Source organism: Anopheles gambiae, chromosome X (assembly GCF_943734735.2).
Source record: "Anopheles gambiae chromosome X, idAnoGambNW_F1_1, whole genome shotgun sequence".
NCBI lineage: Eukaryota > Metazoa > Arthropoda > Insecta > Diptera > Culicidae > Anopheles > Anopheles gambiae.
In genome coordinates, this window is record NC_064600.1 from 12514906 (window position 1) to 12535331 (window position 20426).

At 44.7% G+C, this 20426-nt stretch overlaps 2 protein-coding genes across 5 annotated transcripts; one reads left to right on the forward strand and one right to left on the reverse strand.

The window, feature by feature from the left end:
- Positions 1–121: 121 nt before the first annotated feature.
- LOC1272282 (cecropin-B) lies at positions 122–1457 on the forward strand. Its single transcript, XM_311224.4, has 3 exons — positions 122–249; positions 471–962; positions 1057–1457. Exons 2-3 carry the CDS (start codon positions 858–860, stop codon positions 1132–1134), a joined length of 183 nt encoding a protein of 60 aa, XP_311224.2. The 5' UTR covers positions 122–249; positions 471–857; the 3' UTR covers positions 1135–1457.
- A 395-nt stretch (positions 1458–1852) lies between these two features.
- LOC3289731 (uncharacterized) lies at positions 1853–18732 on the reverse strand. 4 transcript variants are annotated; one of them, XM_061661288.1, is made up of 5 exons: positions 18208–18732; positions 3173–3297; positions 2926–3084; positions 2682–2828; positions 1853–2608 (listed from the first exon to the last, which is right to left on the reverse strand). In XM_061661288.1, the coding sequence occupies exons 2-5, from the start codon at positions 3272–3274 to the stop codon at positions 2477–2479; spliced, it is 540 nt and encodes a 179-aa protein (XP_061517272.1). In that variant the 5' UTR covers positions 3275–3297; positions 18208–18732; the 3' UTR covers positions 1853–2476. The 4 variants fall into 4 exon arrangements, with proteins under 4 accessions (XP_061517272.1, XP_061517261.1, XP_061517283.1 ...); XM_061661277.1 differs by lacking the exon at positions 18208–18732 and adding an exon at positions 4019–5987; XM_061661299.1 differs by lacking the exon at positions 18208–18732 and adding an exon at positions 3697–4003.
- Between the last annotated feature and the right edge of the window lie 1694 nt (positions 18733–20426).

Here is a 20426-nt window from a genome sequence, read left to right on the forward strand (position 1 = left end):
GGAAGTAGAAAGTGCAGTATCGCGTGTAGGAGAAAGAAAGAACAGACAATCCTTTGTGAAGGTGCGCCACCTCTTTCCATTCTAATGTAATTTTTATCTTATCGCATTAGAACGCACATGTTAAAATACAGGGGGTAGGGGAGACACCCTTGGAAAGTTGATTGTTTTCTCGACAAATGAAGACGGCGCAGGTAAACAGCGGCTGTGTTTTACTTTCCTTGGAGAGTTCGTCGATACTGTTGCCTTCCGGTGAGCAAACAGCGTCAACAACGGAATAACGCACAACAAAAGTGTTGTGGCGTGTTTCGAAAGTTTATACAAAGCACAAACCCTTTCGCCTATTGTAATATAACGTTCAAACTCATCTCGGAAGAGCCGCAAACAAAGCAGCATGATTAATTTACACACCAGTTATTCGCGTAGATCGGTATAATTATTGCTGTGCTTCTTATGTTCTCATTCTTGCGCAGCCGCGGCATTCGGGGTTCACAAGGTGGGTGATTCCCCATTCGCAAATACTCTGCAGTAGAAGTGCCTGCTGCTCTCGTGTCTGGACTTTACATCTCGTGCTCACAAGACAAATATAGACGTCGAGCCAGAGACACGCTGAGCAGCAGCAGCAGCCGCAATTAAACAGTAACATCGATGGAACGTTCCTCAGCCACATCTGCTTATCGTGGTGCTTGCTCTGGTACCGAGGGAATCCCCGGGACCGATCCGAAACGTCGATGGTGCGCTTTCGTCGCTTTAAATAGCTTTCTCTGAGGCTGCAACATCAACCAGTTCAGCCTGAGATCTCTTCCCGTGTGGAGCAAATCGATTCCCAGTGCATCTGTGTCCGAAACCAAAAGCTAACAATGAACTTCACCAAGCTGTTCATCCTGGTGGCGATTGCGGTCCTGGTGGTCGTTGGCGTACAGCCAGTCGATGGTGCGCCGCGGTGGAAGTTCGGCAAGCGGTTGGTAAGAATAACATTTGTTTTTTTTCTTCTTCTTCTTGGGCATACACCAGAAATTGTTATTCTAACCATTTTTTTTCTATTATTCTGATTCACAGGAGAAGCTCGGACGCAATGTGTTTCGGGCGGCTAAGAAAGCGCTGCCCGTCATTGCCGGCTACAAAGCTCTTGGATAGGATGTGGCTGACTGATCCCGACCCGACCGCTCAACTAGTGATACAGAACAGCAAACGTAGCGCAGTGACACCCTACTCCTAATGGTATCCATTATCAAAATGTTTCACTGATCAACCCGCAGTGGTATTAATCGTAAGACTGAAAGAGGTCACCGCCTCCGCCGGTTCGGTGGAGTGATATTGGCAAACAGCTGCATCGACAATGTCCACGTTTTACTGTGTGTGTGTGTGCGTGCGTGTTTGTTTGGTCTACTGATTTACAGTATTTTTTTATATATATATATATCTGAGGGACAATAAATAGAGCATAATAACGTACTGAACCACCTGCGCGTTAGTAGGCGCGATCGCAAGATCCACCACCGCTGCTGGAAAATGCCAAAAAACCTTCAAGTTCATCGGCGCACACAGCGCGTTTCGCTGTCGCAAATTAGTGCCTTTCAATGTCATGCGGCGTGTGAGTGCAAGCAGCATTTTCGCTGGAATAGAAAAGTGAACGCGCCGAGAGATAGCGCTCGAAGATGACTCAACCGCCGCGACGATTGAATGATGCTCCACACTCTACACACGACCGCCATTGCCATCGGGGGGAGGTTGGTCCACCTAACCTTGACGCGCTGGGTGGAGTCGTCCGGTCAACCGATTTCGACAGACGCTACTTTTGTAGCTCGTCTTCTCACCTCTTGCATCCAACCAAAGCCAAACAACAGCGTGAAACTTCGTCATACGGGTTTCTTTTATTGTTATTATTATTATGATTGCGATAGAGTCGTCCATCGCACTCCACTGTGTCTAGCCGATTGGAACGCGATTGCTTCTACGGCGCCCAAGCGCCACCACTCACACAACTGCACAAACACGCACACAAAACGGTGTTTGTCTTAATCTACACCCAGATTACAATCTAATATTCTTTCCCCGGCTTCCCATGAACTTACGCCTATTACAGCACCAGCTGGAAAATGAAAACAAACATCGCACTACCTTCCCTGCGATTACTCACGGTACTGCACGGTTACCTACCTATATACATACAGACTGTGACGTTCCGATTCCCAAGTCTAAGCGCTGCGGTGCCTCTCGCCCCTCGGAACGTGTACCTCTAGGAAGCCCTAAACTACTCTACTCAGGTTCTGGTTCTAGCTAAGCTTATCTCCTTACTTTAAAGGGAAACTGGAGGCAGCAGGAAGCTGCCGACTGCCACCGAAACAGGACGCTCCCTTTTGGAGCACAGGGTTTAACGCATTCCGTAAAAAGGACGAGATTGTTTTTTTTGTTGTTGTATCATATCACAGTTGTAGAATGCGCACTGAATTCATTGTTGGGACGTGGCTGCATCCCGCTACGGCTTCTTGACGTCCGCCTTTACCTCCACCGACAGGTTGACGTTGATCGGTCCGGCCGTTTTGTTGCGCGGTGGAAAGGCCGAGTTCTTCAGCTCCCGCTTGTAGTCGTCGATGTTGTACTTCGTTTGCTGCGAAGAGAACGTGTTTGAATTCGTTTCGCGAAAGCGAGAGAGAGAGAGAGAAAGCGAGCAGAGCACTTACGTTCCATGCGTCGTTCCATTCGAGCCGGAACAGCTTCTGCAAGCCGCGATAGTTGCGGTTCAGGATGCGCCCCAGCTCGGCCCGGGAGATGCGGTACTTCGGTGTCGTACTGGTGGACGGATCCGGTGTGGTCGGTGACGTGCGAGGCTGATAGAAGTGCAAAGATTGGATCAGTGTGTGTGTGTGTGTCTGTGGTTTTGTTAGTGTAAGAGCCCTTCTAGCTCGTTTGTAGCTCGTCACTTACGTCCGGCGTGGTCGTGGTGAACGTGTCGGTAAACTCGTTGCTGAGCAGATCGTACACGTTCTTCAGCGTGTAGGTGGTGTCGTTGTACTGCTGGTAGAGCAGCGAGCCGAGGTGTGTGATCTTGTGAAAGAAGCCCAATCCCCGTGGCTGCCGCGAGTGCTGCAAGGTTGATGGTTGACAAGGTTAACACACACACACACACACATTAGCGCCTCACAGAGGTACGTCGGTCACACTTTGCACTTACCGGCTTTTGGGCGGGCTCAACATCGGCACTGATCGCACCGGCCGCTAGCAGGAACACAACCAGCACCAGCTTCCCGGGGCTCGTCACGCTGGGCAGCAACATTCTCGCGCGCAAAGGTGAGGACACTGCAAAGGTCGGACACCGTTTTAGGTCGGCATCAGAGAACAAAACAGAAGAAAAAAAAGCGTTGAAACTTTGATTGGGGCGTGTTTGATAATGGCTGATTGTGGTATTGGTTTGTGGCAGATACGCAGACAATCCCGTGACTGCCGACGCGCTGTAACTGAAACACTGGAAAACACTGCACACTGTCACCGCGAGACACACTTCCTTCTCGGCCACAGTGGAGGACATTCGAATCACGACCTTGTAGGTGGTGGCTTGTGTGTGTGTGTGTGTGTGGCCACGCGATCCGCTTCCTCGATCCAGCTTTCCACCGTCCTTTTTTGCCCCATTCCCCGTTTGATGAAGGTCACACTAGCTGACGAAGAGAATGGGCAGGCTATGCCAGTTGAGTGCCTTACATTAGGCGTAGTAAACGCGAGCTCCGCTTTGCAGCACCGTGCACCTGCGCATCGTGATGCAATATTTACGCGACGTGCGACCTTGCGAGATATTTCAAAAAGTAAAAGTAAAACACTCGCGGCCCAACATTCGCACGCGATCGGATCTGGATCTGGAGACGCACTAAGAGCACAGAGCACCATGCACCAAAGAGAGAAGACAGAAAAAAAACGCCAGTAGAACAACTACATTGCCCGTAGCCTTCCGGTCCGCAGGCGCAAGGATCGAATGGGCAGCACAACACACTCCCACCGCACTGAAAGCACAAGAGCCTGAACGAACCTGAAAAACTGCGATGCTGTGTGAAAGGAAACCCTCCTACATCCGTCACTAGTAGCGGGACCGTACGGCGGGCAGCGGCCACTGCTGCATTGGCGTATCGCTCGAACAGAAATGACTAACTAATGCCTAAGCGCCGAGCGAGCCGAGATGTATCACCGCAGATCGCCGCAGAGGACTGCTGCGAAGCTGAGATGGTGTCTCTCCGTCGCTCCCCGAGCCCGATCTCAAAACCCACCCACCCACCCATCCCCATCGCATGGGTCGTTGGTCGCAGCAGCAGCAGCAGCAGTCGAGAGAAGGGATGGAGGCCACACCGTTCGCTCCGGGGAACGGGTCGCCGCCGCGCAGGCAGAGGGCGCTCCATTCCATCCGGGGCGGTTACCGTTTGCCACTATTGTTTGCTGGTGCGAAAACCGCGATCTCGAGCCCGGTGGCTGAGTGTCGATTTGACCAGCGCTGAGCCGCTGTGCCCCTATGGTATTGCGGCGTGGCTGTGAGGAGGTTTTGAGATTTCAACACGATTTTTTAGGTTTTTGAAGCGATCGTGGCGGACACAACGTGTGCCTAGCCTAGCTTCCCCCCACTCATTTGACATCGATCTATTCCAATCTATTTCCAGCGCTCGGGCCGGGCAGCGCCGTAGCTCCTAGCCTCCTAGGTCTACACGCTCCAAGGCTCACTAGTTCACGTTCTCCCAGTCGCTGCCGCGACGAACGACGCGCGCACACTTTTCGGGGCACAGCCCGTACCGTGCCCTCCCCGTTCCGATCCTCCGGAGAAGCCCGAAAGTATGGCGTAACTGTCAGTCCCCCCTGCCGCCGCCTTCTCCTTTGCCTCCTCCTTCTTCCAAGAGTGGCGACCTTGACTCGTTTCGTCTTTCACTCTTCGCTGCAGCCGCTCGCCGACGCGTGAGCTTGAGCTCTTGGAGCCCGCCGCCACCGAGGGGAGGGGCTTTGTTTACCTGCCCAAACACTGTGCATCACTGCGCGGTGCGAGGTTCGTTCACATCGGCCTTTACGCTTTGTCGCATCGAAATTTAGATGTTCGGCGAGCTTTTTACAGCCCGAACATGGATTGCGGCTCATTTGGATTGATTTTGAGCGAATCAAGTTTGACAAATGGACGAATCAAGCTGGACATTGGTCGCCATTGCCAATCAAGTGCTTGTGAGTAGGGATGATGTACGCTTTGATTGGGGTTACCTAGGTGCGTTGCTATACATTCCCAAAAAATAACATTTCCTCTGTCTTTTAATCTTTTAAACATGCCGTTAAGGAAGTTTTGGTTGTGAGAATGGATAATTACACCTTTAGACCATTTTCCAGGCAATCCAGATGCCAGATTATGAGATTGTGGATATGATGCATCTTTTGGAGATGCTAAACAGTCTCTAAAGTATATTTTACTACATTTAGTACACTTTAATTTATATATGTTTTTATTTAAGGATAGGACATAAAAATCAACTGTTCTTATGATACGCGTTTTGAGACCTGGTGGAATGCAACTCAGACACTACTTTTAGACTCTCTTAAGCCGCGAGAACGCTTCACGTCAAGAGATAGTTTGCGTGCTCAGGTCCTGCCAAATGCGGAGAGTTGTTTCAAACTATGTTAATCACACAAACTATATCGCATCGCACAGTAGGTCTAAAGGTGTCAGTAAACTCCTAACTATCTTAACCCAATCCTTTGTTGTTGATATGATTGTCGATTGTTGATTCCAATATGTGTGCATGAGTCAAATATAAAAAAATCACTGTTGCTCTTTTGATCTTCTTTTTTGGTCTATTTTGAGTTTCTCGCAGGTTCACATGCACAACAACACAATAACACTGATAGAAACACTTTTTAAACCGTGGGCATAGTCCTAATACTATTTAATGATGCAAACAGCTCAAACTAAAATATGTCTCATGTCTGCGCACTTAAAAGTTGTGATAATAAAATAAAGTTTTTGTAGTATGGATTTCTATCAATACGCTAGTGATTCATAATTTCCGTCATTGAAAGCGGATTTATAACAATAAATAACTTTGAAATTTGGAAACTTTAAAGCAAGGCTCTAAATGATTAAGAACTAGAAATAGTTACACAGTTACGGAGGCTATAGGTTTTAAAGGTTCTGTAAATAGTGCCTTGCAAAGTAAAGACAGTGATGTGATGTAAAAGAAAGCCCTTCATGATTCAAGAATTAGTTTGAAGTTTTTATTTTCTTGATTTATTTTACTAGTTTCAAACATTTGTGGAATTCTTCACGACTAGGAGACCCAAATAGCCAGAATTGCTTAAGCAGCTCATTTTGGCACGCTAAAGATCGCTGCTCTAATTCGCCTTTTGCAGTAGATAAACAGCATCAAAGTTCTATGTGGGTCTTTCAAACAGCGCCTAAGCAGCTTCCTTATGCCACGATGCCAGGGATTATTTTTCTTTGTGTTTTATTTTCAAGCAAGCGTCATCGATGAAATAAACAACAAAATTTGTTTGGTTTAAACACATATGTATATTTTTAAATCTTTTGTATTGATAAATTACACAAATTTTTACACAATTTACTGATAATTCACAATCGCTTCACTCAATATTCATTCTTCAAGTAACGAATCTAACTTGTGCAGCAGCAATGAGATTATTGCCGGCGTCCGTCTTTGACACTTTGACAAGAGCCACCTTGTACCGATGTCATGCATTAAAAAGCTATAAAGTTCCACCAAGTTCAGTACCCTTTCTTAACAAGCCTTCAAGTTCCATCATGAACCCTACACATAGTGTTAATCAGCCGCAAAGTTCCAAAGAGTACCATGTGCCTGTTAAAAAGCTCCATAGTTCCGCAAAGTACCGTCTATCTCTTAATCAGCCACAAAGTACGACATCGGAACGATTTTTCGTTAAACAGCCCTAAATCAGCTATAAAGTACGAGCTGGCTATTTGGGGAGCTACCCAAGTAACATTTTAAATCTTATCATAGTTTTAAGGTTGTTGTTACGGTTATTCCATTAAGCCTCCCTTTTTCATTTGGATGTCTTGTATGACCCAATAAAACTATAATAAAACTCTCTCAAGACTGATAGAGCCCATCTACAGAACTCTGTTAAGATTACTTGATAAAATAATTTCTAGACCTTTAAGATGTGAGGCGTAAATAAATTATCAAAATTACAGCTTATTGCTATGGATATGTTCTTGAGTAGGCAATGAAGTAATGATTATGAAGTCATAATAATGGTTGATAATTATTTGAGAATTATGATGTTGTCTTAAGAATTTTTCTGATTCTGAAATCGCTCGCATATAAGCAGAAATCCATGCCAAGAAAATTTCACTGTTAAAATACATTATAATAATTTAAAAAATATCAAAGCGCCTCAATAATAAGCAACTTTTTAGTCTAAAAATAAATTATTTTAAAAATATAGTTTTCATTGAAACGCTTTTAATTTGCACAAAAAGCTTTTTCAAGGCTGTGGCATAATAAACATGACGAGAAAAACATTTGAAAAATTTGCGATTTTTCTATTTGCCTTGTGATGTGAAATTATGAATTGGTTTATCTATACATCAACATGGCTGACACATTTTGGATACACAAATCAACAATCTTATGCATTTTAATCGATTCTATTGACTTAAGATCAAAAGGACTTTCTTGATCACAAGTTCAGTCGATTTGTAGTGTTGTATGTGTGGCTAAGATGGTTTTAACCAGCACATAGCTTTAGTAAGCACTTTAGTGCAGACTAACAAGTTTTAAGACTCTCCACGTACAGGTAGTGTCCGAGAAACGCGGATCCTGGTATATGCAAATTTCACAATCGCGGGCTTCTGAATTTGACAGTTCTTCTCACAAATTTTATTGATTTGATGTAATATCAGTTGATAGCAACATGATTGAATAATAACGATCCACTGCAAGCAAAAGGAAAATAAACTTAAATATATAATAGTTGAAAACCGCTTCTTCACGATTTGCGTTAATAGCGAATCTCAGATACAGCCTGTATAGTTTGTTACAAGTTCCCTTCATCCAAGACTTAATAAGCATTTAATAAGATCAGTTGATCTTGATGTCCCAGTCTTAAATAACGAGTCTTAAAACATGCTTAAGAATATTTTTACTGGATGGTTAAAGCCAGGCAACTTTTAAGTCTTATAAGACAATATTATAATCGCCTTCAGAACGTTTTAAAGTTTTAACAACTTTAAAGACTGTTAAGCATCTTCAAAATACATGTTAAAACTATAAAGCTTATTATACTCATAGTAAAGCATTCTTTAGATATGTTTAAGTGTAAAAACTATAGGAAATGTTTCTTAGGCTATCTAAGTCTAAGGTAGTATGAGATATAGTCATTTAAAAAATCATAATGTTAAACCTAGTATGTAAACAATTATGTTGAATAAATTGAAATAGGAATTAAATATGACCCTCTTTTAGATTGTAAAATAAATAAAACACAAAACACTTTATTTTCGAAATATTAAATAATTTTTCAGAGGGGTTAAAATACATCTTTAACGACATAATCGGGCATCATTTTCAGCTGATAAACAGTGTCGTTAGAAGTATGATAAGACTCAAACTGTTACTTCAAATTAAGATGGCTATGTTTGCGATCAAACGAAAGTGACACCACTGTGCTGACACCTTCCAACCCCCGAAAGCTCGCTTGATAACAGTAACAGTCGCGCTCAGAAGGTTACTCGGTTGGATGCAGCCTTCACTTCTCCCCACAACTCCACATATATACAACACGGCATGGGTAAACATTCACACCTTTGTCAAGGCACTCATTCGACGTTTGTTTTCGGGCAACGCATGTCAAAAAAAATCTACCACCAAAATGCGTCTTTAGTCTAGTTTATTGATTTAATTTTCTCGAGCAAAAAAGCGCCACAACTTTGCCAACCTTGTTTTGCGGGCAATCAAGCAGTGCATTTCTTGTGCCCTCGTACACACACACAGCGTCATTAAGAGGTTGGTGCCATTTTCTGTGCTTTGTGTTTAGGCACCCGTGATCTCTAGCCCCGGCGCGAGCGATTTATCACGCTCATTATACCAGTCTACGGATGACGAATTTTAAACTTGAAAACCTGTACACATTCCTTGACGGCAACGGCATCAGGTGACAACCCGGGTAATGGTACAAAAGCCTTCCTTGGCGCGCAGTGCCCTTCGGCGTTGGCAGTGGAGTGTTTTTTGCTTTTTTTACGGTGGATTATTTCTTCGTTTTAGTACACAGAGCGACGTGAAGGTGAAGGTTGCGGATTCGATTCGCCATTTTGCTCATGGTAAAATAGTTTAAATAGATCGCGTAGCGCTGTGTTAACGGAAATGGATATCACCAGCGGGGAGAAAGGTCAAACAGACTTTGTTGTGTTTTTTTTCGCTTTTTATGCTCTCAACACGCACCGACGCAGCTGAGCAATGGCTCATGATTCTCGTTAGCATAGATAGCGCTTCCCCGATGCGATAGGAAGTAACTTTCCCCTTGGCATTCCAGCAGTTTGCGTGAGACGGCGGAACAACAGCAGCAAAAAAAAACAAAAAAAAAACGCAAACATAATCATTGCCCTTCGGCGGGTTTAACAAGCGTTCTGAGACGTTGTTGCGAGCGCACCATTGTTGTGATGTCCGGATGCGATTGTACCGTGTAGTGCGGTTGATGAGAGTGATGGCTGCTATCGGTAGAACGGGGCCCGCACGATATCTGCCGGCAATTTCCGCGATAATCAATGCAGCTTTGATTATTTACATCCAAACAAAAGGCACCGTAACGGTTCTTGTGCCGCAGCTGAACATCGCGTGATTGCGTTTGCCGTACCCGCGTGGGACAGAACGCGGCGCAGGTGCGCAAAAGCATGCGACGGTTGCCGCAACGACCGTTTGCGCGTACCTAACGATGCGCCGCATCGCTGTAACGCACAAACGCGCGTACGCACAACGAAGCCAAAACAAAAACACGAATGCATTTCGGTGCAGGTAGTAACATTTATTGGTCAAACCGCACGCACACACTTACATCTTACAGCTAATGCAACCGCTCTTACACCTTACCTAACCTAGCTAGCTGCGCACACGGAACGCTCAGTGTTTCGGCATCTTGCCCATCGCCACGCAGCGCCGACCGTTGTACACCTTGCCGGCGGGGCAGTCGGGCATTTTGAGGTTGTGCGGGTTGAGCGGTGCGGCCACGGCGCTCTGCTCCCGCTCCTGCTTCTTCTCGTCCCGGCGCAGCTTCCGGTCGACGCGCTTCTGCTCCTGCTCCATCTTGATCTCCTTCGAGCGGGCGCGCACCATCTGCACCGCCTGGTCGACACGCTGCCGCAGGGTGGTGCTGGTGGACTTCATCGTCGTGACGGTCGTCTTCTTGGCGGTGGCCAAACGGCCCACCCCAACGTGCCCCTCCTTCGGGTGTGCTTTCGCGCCGGCCCGACCGCTGGCAATCGACTGCATGGCGGCGCTGTCCGGCGGGGCCGCTTCCGAGTAGGTCGATTTGTGCACGCGTCGGAGGCGGGCACTGGCCACGACACTGGCGGACGTGCTGTGCGCAATGAAGAGGACTAGCAGCAGGGCGACGGCAGCGAAAAGCTTCCACAGCGCGGGCGTTGCTCCTGTCGCCATGTTGGTGCGTGCTGAATGATGCGTTTGGTTGATTGAAGTGGTGCAGGTGTACAGCGCACGAGATGACACGCGAGGAGTTCGAAGTCAGGTATCAGCACTTGCCCTCCAAAGTAACTAGTAACGCTCACGAGCCAACGAGCCAACGAGCTGGCCAGAGAAAGTCTTTAAACCTGTCCCACGGTTGAGCTGCAACTGATGCAGGATCTGCGTCGGTCGGCTCGTTTTTGGACGACCGGGCCGGGATTCAGGACGACCAGACGCAGACCCACTAGCTAGTTGCTCTGTCCTACACGTACACACACACACACGACTATGCAATTTCCTCGCTTCTCGCACGCTTTGCTGCTTTTGGGAGGAGGGCGTAATGGCCCACTGCGCAAAACAGAAGGCTACAAACTTGTTTAAACACTCTGGAGCAGGTTCGCCAAAACTGGTGAAATGTCACTTCCCTTTTCTTTTTTTGTTGTTGGTGCGCCCAAGTTTGAGACCTGTTGGAGGACGCTCCATTCGCCGGGCCTCGCTGCGACGGCATCCAAACCAGAACCTGTTGCAGTTGGGACGGACCACTGGGTGGGGGGGTTAAATATCACCTTGCTCCAGAAGCTGCACACAAACAAGTCACCGCTGGCCGCATTGCGTAACACCCTTCACACACACACACACACACACACTCCTTTGGTGCCCTATCAGGCCGGACAGGAATTGGGACACGCTCGACGGCCTTGAGTGCCTTGAGTGCGAAGCTGCAACAAGAGATGAGAGTGGCTTTGATGACGGTTTGCTCCCGCACGGCTCAGTGGCAATTAAATTGCACCGCAGGGCGCAAGGCTGCTGACCCGCGCGGTGTCATAGTGCAGTGGATAAACGAGCATCGGTGGCGCTCCTCGAGACAGGTCGAGATCAAGCCGCATCTCTGCAAAAAACGCGCCGAAGCGCTTGTTGCTGGAAGACAAATTACACTCATTATGTGCTTCTTCAGTATCGCGCGGCCAGGGCAAGGTGATGACAGGAGGGGGGACATAAACGTTGAGCAACGTACACCGAAGAGCGAAACAATTGCTGCGTTGAAAGTAAAAAAAAACAAAACAACTATTCCTATCGTCTGCTTTAGCGCTGGCAAGAGTGTATGGGGAGCATTGGGGCAAAATGGGCATGTTAAGGATATTGATCTGCATCTCGTCGATCACTATAAACTGAATTTTATACTTTAATCGATGCTCTAACACTTTATCTAACAGCACACTATAAAACACTGAATTTATGTACCGAAACATAGAAATTGAAGTCATCCTAAATCGTTATACACAATCATCTATGAGAGACTATATCAATGGTTTCAATAGTTTCTGGCAAAATAGCCATTCACCAATCCTCTAAATGTCAACCAGAAGAGCTAAAATGGACATTAATATCCATGACAAGATTCTAGCTTGTTCTTCTGCTTGGAGTAACGTACTACGCGAACATGGCAGCCAACATAGGCTAATGAGACTTATTCAGTACCACGCAACCGGGAGTGGTAGTCCTTGCTATGGGAGGACGGTCCCTTCTAGACCTGAACTCACAACGAGCATCTTATTGAGTCGTACGAGCTGACGACTGTACTACATGACCGCTAGGATAGTCCGAGCTAAAGTAACGTAACAGATTGCTAGTGGACTAGTTCTAACATGATTAAAGAATTGGAGGTGTGTGTGTCTTCGTATGTGATGGCACGATAACTGAACATTCATCGCCAAAAACAGTTTAGTTTGCAGATCTGTCCAGTGGCATGCGTCACAACTCTAAAGGTAGTCTTTCTACTGTGTCATCGGTGATCTCTCGTTGCACAGCGACGGGCCGTACGCAGGATTGATGTCATTATGTGACACGAGATTCTACCGTCATTCGAAATTATTTGAAATTGTAATTACATTGTTATTATTGAAATTAATTGTAATTAATTGTAATTGTATACAATATTATCGACAAACAGGCGATTGAATGTCATTCTGAGGTTGTAGTTGTATAGATGCTTGAAGTTTTCAGTTACATTTGTATCTGTATGACAAAACATTTTGTCTCTGGAAGGAATCATGATAAATGTATAAGGTATTCGAACAGATGTATGACAACCATTATTTGACTTTACAAAAACTCTACAAAATCCGAGTGACTTGGTTGATTTTTGTGAAAAAAAAATTAACAAAATGAAATTAATTTGAAGTCATTGTTCAAACCTGAAAACACATGCCAACTTTTGTCAATCCATTAAAGCTTCAAAAGTTGGTGCAACAATTGTAATGTTTCAAATTCTACCGTTTTATTTATGAACTATTTAACTTAAATTCAATAATTTCGGAACAAACAGATTAAGATATTGCGTTGCATTTTGTAAATAAGGCGATTGACTAACAGTAAAAAAAATTGATGCTTTAGAAACAACAATTAATGCGCACTGTCAAAAGTTGATGCCTTCGAGGCAATATTCGTGCCTTAGAGACAAAAATAGGTAAGTTGAAGCTAAAATTTAGTGACAATGACTGAACATTCAGTTACCATTACCATTATAGATACAGTAAAATACCAATATCGTGCAATTATAACAAATAAAGTAACAATACAGCATCACAACCTCATATCAATTCTTCTGTCAAAAGAAATCGGTCATTTTGCTCAAGTGGAAACTTTCAACAAATATAGACAACTACACCTGAACATTACCAATCAAATCGAAAATCATAGCAAAGTGTCATGAGCCTGGAAACATATTCTTAGTTTGTTTTTATTCGTGACGGTCAAAACTAATTTCATTTAGAGCATGGATTGAATTCCTCAATTTAAAAAGCGTTCATGCTGTGCTTTAAACGCTAAAATTAATGCTTACAGGGTTTCCCACGATTTATTGGTTGGTTCCCACGATTTATTGGTGCGTTCCCACGATTTTTTGGTCATTTCCCATAATTTTTTGGTAGCAACCCACGATTTATTGGTCGGTTCCCAAATATTATTGGTCGGTTCCCAAATATTATTGGTCGTTTCCCAAATATTATTGGTCGGTTCCCAAATATAATATAATATAATACCGACCAATAATATTTGGGAAACGACCAATAATATTTGGGAACCGACCAATAATATTTGGGAACCGACCAATAAATCGTGGGTTGCTACCAAAAAATTATGGGAAATGACCAAAAAATCGTGGGAACGCACCAATAAATCGTGGGAACCAACCAATAAATCGTGGGAAACCCTGTATTGACCTTACAGGGTTTCCCACGATTTATTGGTCAGTTCCCATGATTTTTTGGTGCGTTCCCACGATTTTTTGGTTGTATCCCATAGATTTTTGGTTCGATCCTATAATTTATTGGTATTTTCCGATTGGATATCAATACAATTAGACCAAAAAATTCTGGGAAACGACCAAAAAATCGTGGGAACGCACCAAAAAAATATGGGAATCCACCAAAAATTGATGGGAACCAACCAATATATCGTGGGAAACCCTGTAAAGCTTATTATTTGTATAAGTAATCGAAAAGGTGTACATTTACCAAAGATACAGATGGCTCTTTTGCGCAACATGTCCGTTTTGCCCCTTGGTCCCCTACGTGTGAGCCGTTTGACATTACATTGCGCGCAAAATGTCTCTCCCTCCCCCGCAGGCATTTTGCGTTATAGTGTTGATGTCGATGCGATGGCGCTAACGATTAGTCCAGCTGACACGCCGGTCTGACACATTCGGGTTAGCTTAAGCACCTGCTTGTCCTAAATCGACCGGACCCTAGCTCTCCCAGGGCCCAGCTTCACAACGAGCCTGTGCGACCTTTGGCTCAGCCCTGCTGAGTGGTAGCCATTAGTCTCGCCAAAGGCCGATGGCCGGGCTGAAGCCTCATAACGCGCGAGTGCATCGAGTACAAACGGTCAACGCCACACACTAACACACTAACACACACGCACTTCAGCTTACGACCCGGGGATGGACGGCAGGCTAACAGCTTGACCATGTTGCCCAACCGCGCTCGTCTCGTTAAGCGGCTACGCCACTTTATTGGCTCATTTCGGGCACGAGGTTTTTGTTTCGCGATCGATTTGGTTGCGAAAAACACAAAAAAAAACACGACGTATGATTTTGCGAAAAAAATTCAACCGAACTGAAGAAGCCGCCAGCTGCGTGAATCAACCCCCGAGCAACATCGGCCCGGATGGTGGAATGGAGAGGTGCAATGATTAACGCACCAATGCGTTTGCCAATTCGATGAAATGAATCGATACATGCGGGCGACACGGCGAGACATGATGCGTTCGATTTTGGACGTTCCTCCCACATTGTCACCTAAAAATAGATTAGCTTGTCCCATGCCTGTATGGCTTTCCCACCGGGAGTGCAGTCCATTATGTTTTTTTTACAGATCACCTTTCGAATCCCACTGATAGGTAGTAGCTAATAATAAAGCAGACATGTTGCAATCCATCCTGCGTGTGGCCCGCCACCAACCCGCCGTTCACGAAAGGGAATCAGGCATTGAGTTCACGCAAACTCTACGTCCAAAAAGTGACTGACAAACCTAGGTGGGAAATAGCTGCACGTACACACGCACGAACATTAGCAAAACCAACGAAAAAAAGGCAACGAATTCTCCCAACCGAGTGACCAAGTGACCGAGCTTCTTTTTGGTTGCAGAGCGTGAAAATGCATAAACACTTAACCCAAAAGCGAAAGACTCGCCGCAAAATGCGAAGTAAAAAAAAAACAAAACAAAACAAAATACGACCGCTTTACGACCGATCGAGAGTGAAAGTGAGAGTGAATGGATCGCAACGGAGCGAAGACAGAGAGAAAAAGAGATAGAAAAGAGAGAGAGAGAAAACACTAAAGCAACCAAGAGATGGCACGCTTCTTATATTCGCGCCGTGTTTGTTTGCTGGTTTATGGCCGTGATCGAGTGGTAAACGAACCACACACCAAAAAAAAAAACACCGCCGAAGGCTGTTGGTCTTTCAGTTTTGATCCCGTTTGCGTATCTAGAGCGATTTAGATTCAGGCTTACGCGAAGTTGGTCGAAAAGAAAAATGTGTTTTTTATAGGGCAAACAAGGAACGTTACAGCAGGCGGCTATATACTGGTGATGGGTAAAGATTGCAAATAAAAACCAATTCAAAAGATTTTGGAATCAACTCGGAATGGTAGGTTCGGCTAGCATTATTCGGAGCCATTCGGAGCTGTCCAAGAGCTATCTGGAGTCGTGTGGAGTCAGAGTTGTCCGAAGTCGAAGTCGGCCGGATACGGAATCATCCGGAGTAGAAATGAGGTAAAGCTCCTACTCTTAATCAGGAACCTAATAGAATCGGATTGGATCTCAATTGGATTCTGTCTTCGAATCCAGCAGCTCCTAACGAATACAGATTCAAATAGCTCCTATTGAATACGTTTTACTACCGTACTAAATTCGTAGAGCAAAATACTTACACTACAAAGGCAAACAGTTTCTGGGTTATCCATGGTTTTTAGGTTGTTTCCAGATTTTTGTTTTGATAAAGTTCGTGATTTACAGGGTTTTCCAAGTCACTTTCGAATGTGAACATAATTATTCACCGCATCAAAGATGTTTTAAAACATCTTTCAATCGGTGTATTTTCTCCATAATGAAATTTTAATTTTTACACATGATTTTCAACACATCACAAAGAACTATCAAACTAAATCCAGCTCGAAACATGTTGAACATCATGCCGAAGAATTTAAAAATATGATGATCGGAATGAAATATCAGATTAATGTGGATTAACATTTTGCACGCGGTGAATAACAACGCTTACATTCGAAACTGGCTTGGATAAGTCTGTATAGCTTACGTGTATATACAGTGTACAGTGGCACTGTATAGTACAGCTAAAGTAATGTAAATTACGAACTGTAGTTATGAGTTCATTGTTATCAATAACTTGCCTAGGATGATGAGTTTCAAGAAAAATTCTACACATGATTCCAGCCATACCAACCCCTAACTCCGGAGCTGATCTGGATTCGAATCCAAAAACAGCTCGATTCGAATCAATCCAAACCCGGCTGCAGGCCCATTTTCCCCATCACGTCCATCTACTTGCTAACAAGAGCCGGCCTGTCGACTCGGAACCAGGAGTGCCCTCCAGCGTGCCCATCACTGCCACAAACGCAGTGCGCTAATCCGTAGCGCGGCATCAAGTTAAAGGTTGCGAAAATGGCGCTCGCTAGGCACACGATCTAGCGACCACCTGAGGAGCGGCCAGATTGATCACGACGGGTGGAAAAAGGCGCAAAAAATAGGCCAGATGGTAGGTCTTATTATTCTCCCTGGGACAGCGCATTTCAGCGCCTGCGGGTGACGTAAAGTGTGTATGTGATTGTTCTGTTTTTTGCCGGAGGAAGCGTCCTAATTCCATTTGCATAGTAAACGTTTGACACGAGTGATTTGATTTTTTTTTTTTTTTTGGCTCAAGTTTTGATTATCAAGTTGCGATACAGTGCGCTTCCTTTGCGCGCTCTTTCGTATTCATTTTGTGCTCTCCATTTTGTACGCACACACTCATTAAACCGCTCCTCCCTCGCATTAAACTCGCGCTGTCCTTCAATATGCGCGGCAGGTACGGTGGCTGAATAAATTGACATAATTGGACTAATAGATGTTTTCCAATGGTTCCACCACCAGTCCGCCGCATTCCTCGGCAGCAATTTCTCATCAAATCGACGCAGCCAATCCACCATAGCACACACACGCACACATACAAAACACATATACAAGCATCACGTAACAGCTCGCTGACACTGACTGCCGTACGCGTATGATTGATTTTGACAGGCTGGTGTTCAACTTTTCGATTGCGTTTCGTGTGCCGGCGACGAGTCCTTCGGCCCTTCGACAGCGATTAAGGCAGGCGGAGCGGGTTTCGTTTTAGTGTGGTGCACGTTACATACACGTGCATATATACTGCTGGCAGATGTCAAACGCGATGGAACGCGATCTTTCACTTGCAGGCACCATCGTGGTTTCACTTTCCGCTGGAGATTCCTGATTGGCGATTGATTGTAGCTTGCTGTATGTTTTTGTTTTTCTTCGTTTCGGATCAGAACTTCATCGTGCCGTACCAGCGAATGATGAAAGCACGCCGAACGCCTACGCCACCTCGGAAGAGGTTGCTGGAATCGTTGCGCTAGGTGGTTTGCCCGCCCGATTGCATACACCAGACAGGCCAGCACGTTTGGTTGGGTTTTTTTTTTCGATTGGTTGCTGCATAGTTTCGTAAACGGAGCGGAGGAATCAAGGAGGACGCCATGGCTGGCAGTGTCCTTTACCGATACGCAACATGTACCCGAGCATTAAAGCTTTTTCTTTTTGTTTGCTTGTTGCCTTGCTTACTTCGACACGCCGACATAGGTCAAGTTTTGTCACAATGTCCCGGCAGCATCTGGAAGACCTTGCGCGCATGCATAATCACAACGACTACGAAACGGTCAAGGTGGACCGGATCCGCTAAACCGGATCCGTGCGTCAACCCCCAACCAGCCGGTAACCTCTGGAATGTTTCACACCTTTTTGCATACCTTGACGGATGTAGTTAGCTGCTGCGGACGACAACCAATGAGGATGCAGGATCACCAACAAACACACCGGACACACAGTTGGCGGACTCAGCAGTTACTACTGAACATGCCGGCAGTAGTGCATCACACGTTGCTCTCGAGAAACACTTTCCAAAAGGTCCAAAACAGTCGTACCAAAAAGCACGGACAAAATTTTCACGATCACTCTTAATATTGCAAAACAAAAAACTAAAAAGACCTAATAGTACCCTCAAAAACTAATACCAAAAAAAAAACGCACACTCAACGGCTACTCAACGGAACGCCCGTACACACTCTTGTTCATGCGCGCGCACGTTCGCATACGGATTAAGTTTGATAGTACAATTGCAATAGCGAGCAGACGGCACCACAACACTGCACAACAACAACATCAACAAACGGCACCTCCACCACGATACGGCCTCTGCGTTATTGCGTTAAGCCCCCGTCACGTTGGCGCGCGCGCACGCTCGCACACATACCGGGCGTATTGGCTCGCGCGTATCGATGAATGGGTCGGTCGGGTGCGTTTAGTGTGGTCGCTGTTGGGATTTTTTTTGTTGTATTACTACACCCTTCTTCTTTTTTTGTCTACTCATTACCTCTCTCCCTCTTTCTCTCTCGCTCCATTGTCTCCCTCTCTATCTTACTGTCTCTCTCTCTCTCTATCTCTCGCTGCTCTATGTCAATCTACTTCTCCCTCCTTATAGTTCTCGGTTTAAAGCTAGCTGTTGGAATCTTGGTCACCTTTTCCTCGTTCTCTCGTACACTTTCAAGCCCGCAATCGATTCGTCTCCACCGTTCGATTTGATTGCTTTCGTGCTCTAAACTTCTTCCTTGTTACCTTATATGACGGTGCCTGCGAGAAGCAGCGATTGATCAGAATTTCAATCAGCTAAACATGCATGTATCATTTTTCCGCCGCAATTCCATCTCATTTTTCTTGAATTAAGAGCTATTTGTTAAGTGATACATAAGTAACTCATTAAAAAAAGCAAAAAAAGTAGTAGATAGAAGAAGAAAAATTAAACATGGTTATTTTCACGAATTCCGCACAATTTTGGTACAATTGTTGAAAAAAAAATCAATGAAAATTATGTTACACCCTTTCCGATGGTTAAATTTGTTAGCAAAACAAACATTTGTTGAAAAATTTTTAAAAGAAACTACTCACGGTTTAGTTTCAACCTCATACAAAATCGTGAATGCCTTACTCATACATACATAGTTTAGGAACATTACTTTTTTTTTGTTAAGTCATCAATCAAGGCACTTGGCGACCAACTAAGCAATCTCTATAAGAAAAAGACTTGTACAAATTAACAAAATCACTTTGCCAACAGGAATTAAAAACGCAAGCTCTCACACTTTTTTGGCATATTGTTTTGGAAAAGGTCGAACCCATTTTTAAGTATACTAAAGATAGAACATTATATTTCTGCAGAACGTTTAGAAATCAAATGAAATCAAACGTCAGCACAAACACGTGTTACTTTTGATAGAATGTTACAAACGATCTCCATCAGGCTTCCATCAGGCATCCTACCAAGACCAATGTGATTATATAAACTACGGGTGGGCTTTAATGACTCTTATTTTGGTCACCATAATGAATGAAGATTTCTATGGAGATTGGCAGGAAGGGAATAACGGGTACTAAGGAATTGTATGACATCTTCTACTCCTCTGTAAGGATCTGAACTGGACTGCACGACATGATGTAATTTATGAACTTTAGACAGCATCAGAAATATGAATTTGCTTCTTTAATTCCTGCTCAACTTTTTTCCATTATCGACTTTTCTTTACAACATTTACTGCTCTGTATTGGAACGAACGCGTTAGTCAAAGCCTGGTTTTGCACATTATTTTTGCGTACTGAATCTTGTTAGCTACAGTATTGGACATTAAGATAGAACCCTGGTGTTTCCAACGCACCGTGCACTTGTTTTGCCACGTTACTTGTGTTTGTGTGTGTGTATGTGTGTGTGTGTGTGTGTGTGTGTGTGAGTGTGTGTGTGTGTGTATGTGTGTGTGTGTGTGCATGTGTGTGTATGTGTGTGTAGTAGAAAGAGAGTGTGCTTTTTAATGTGTATTTGCAAGTGCGCGGGTTTTTGTCTGAAGAAACGTAGCTTGACATGGTTTCATATTGCATTGAAAGCATTCTGTTTAGGTGTGTTATCATGTGAAACAGCTTG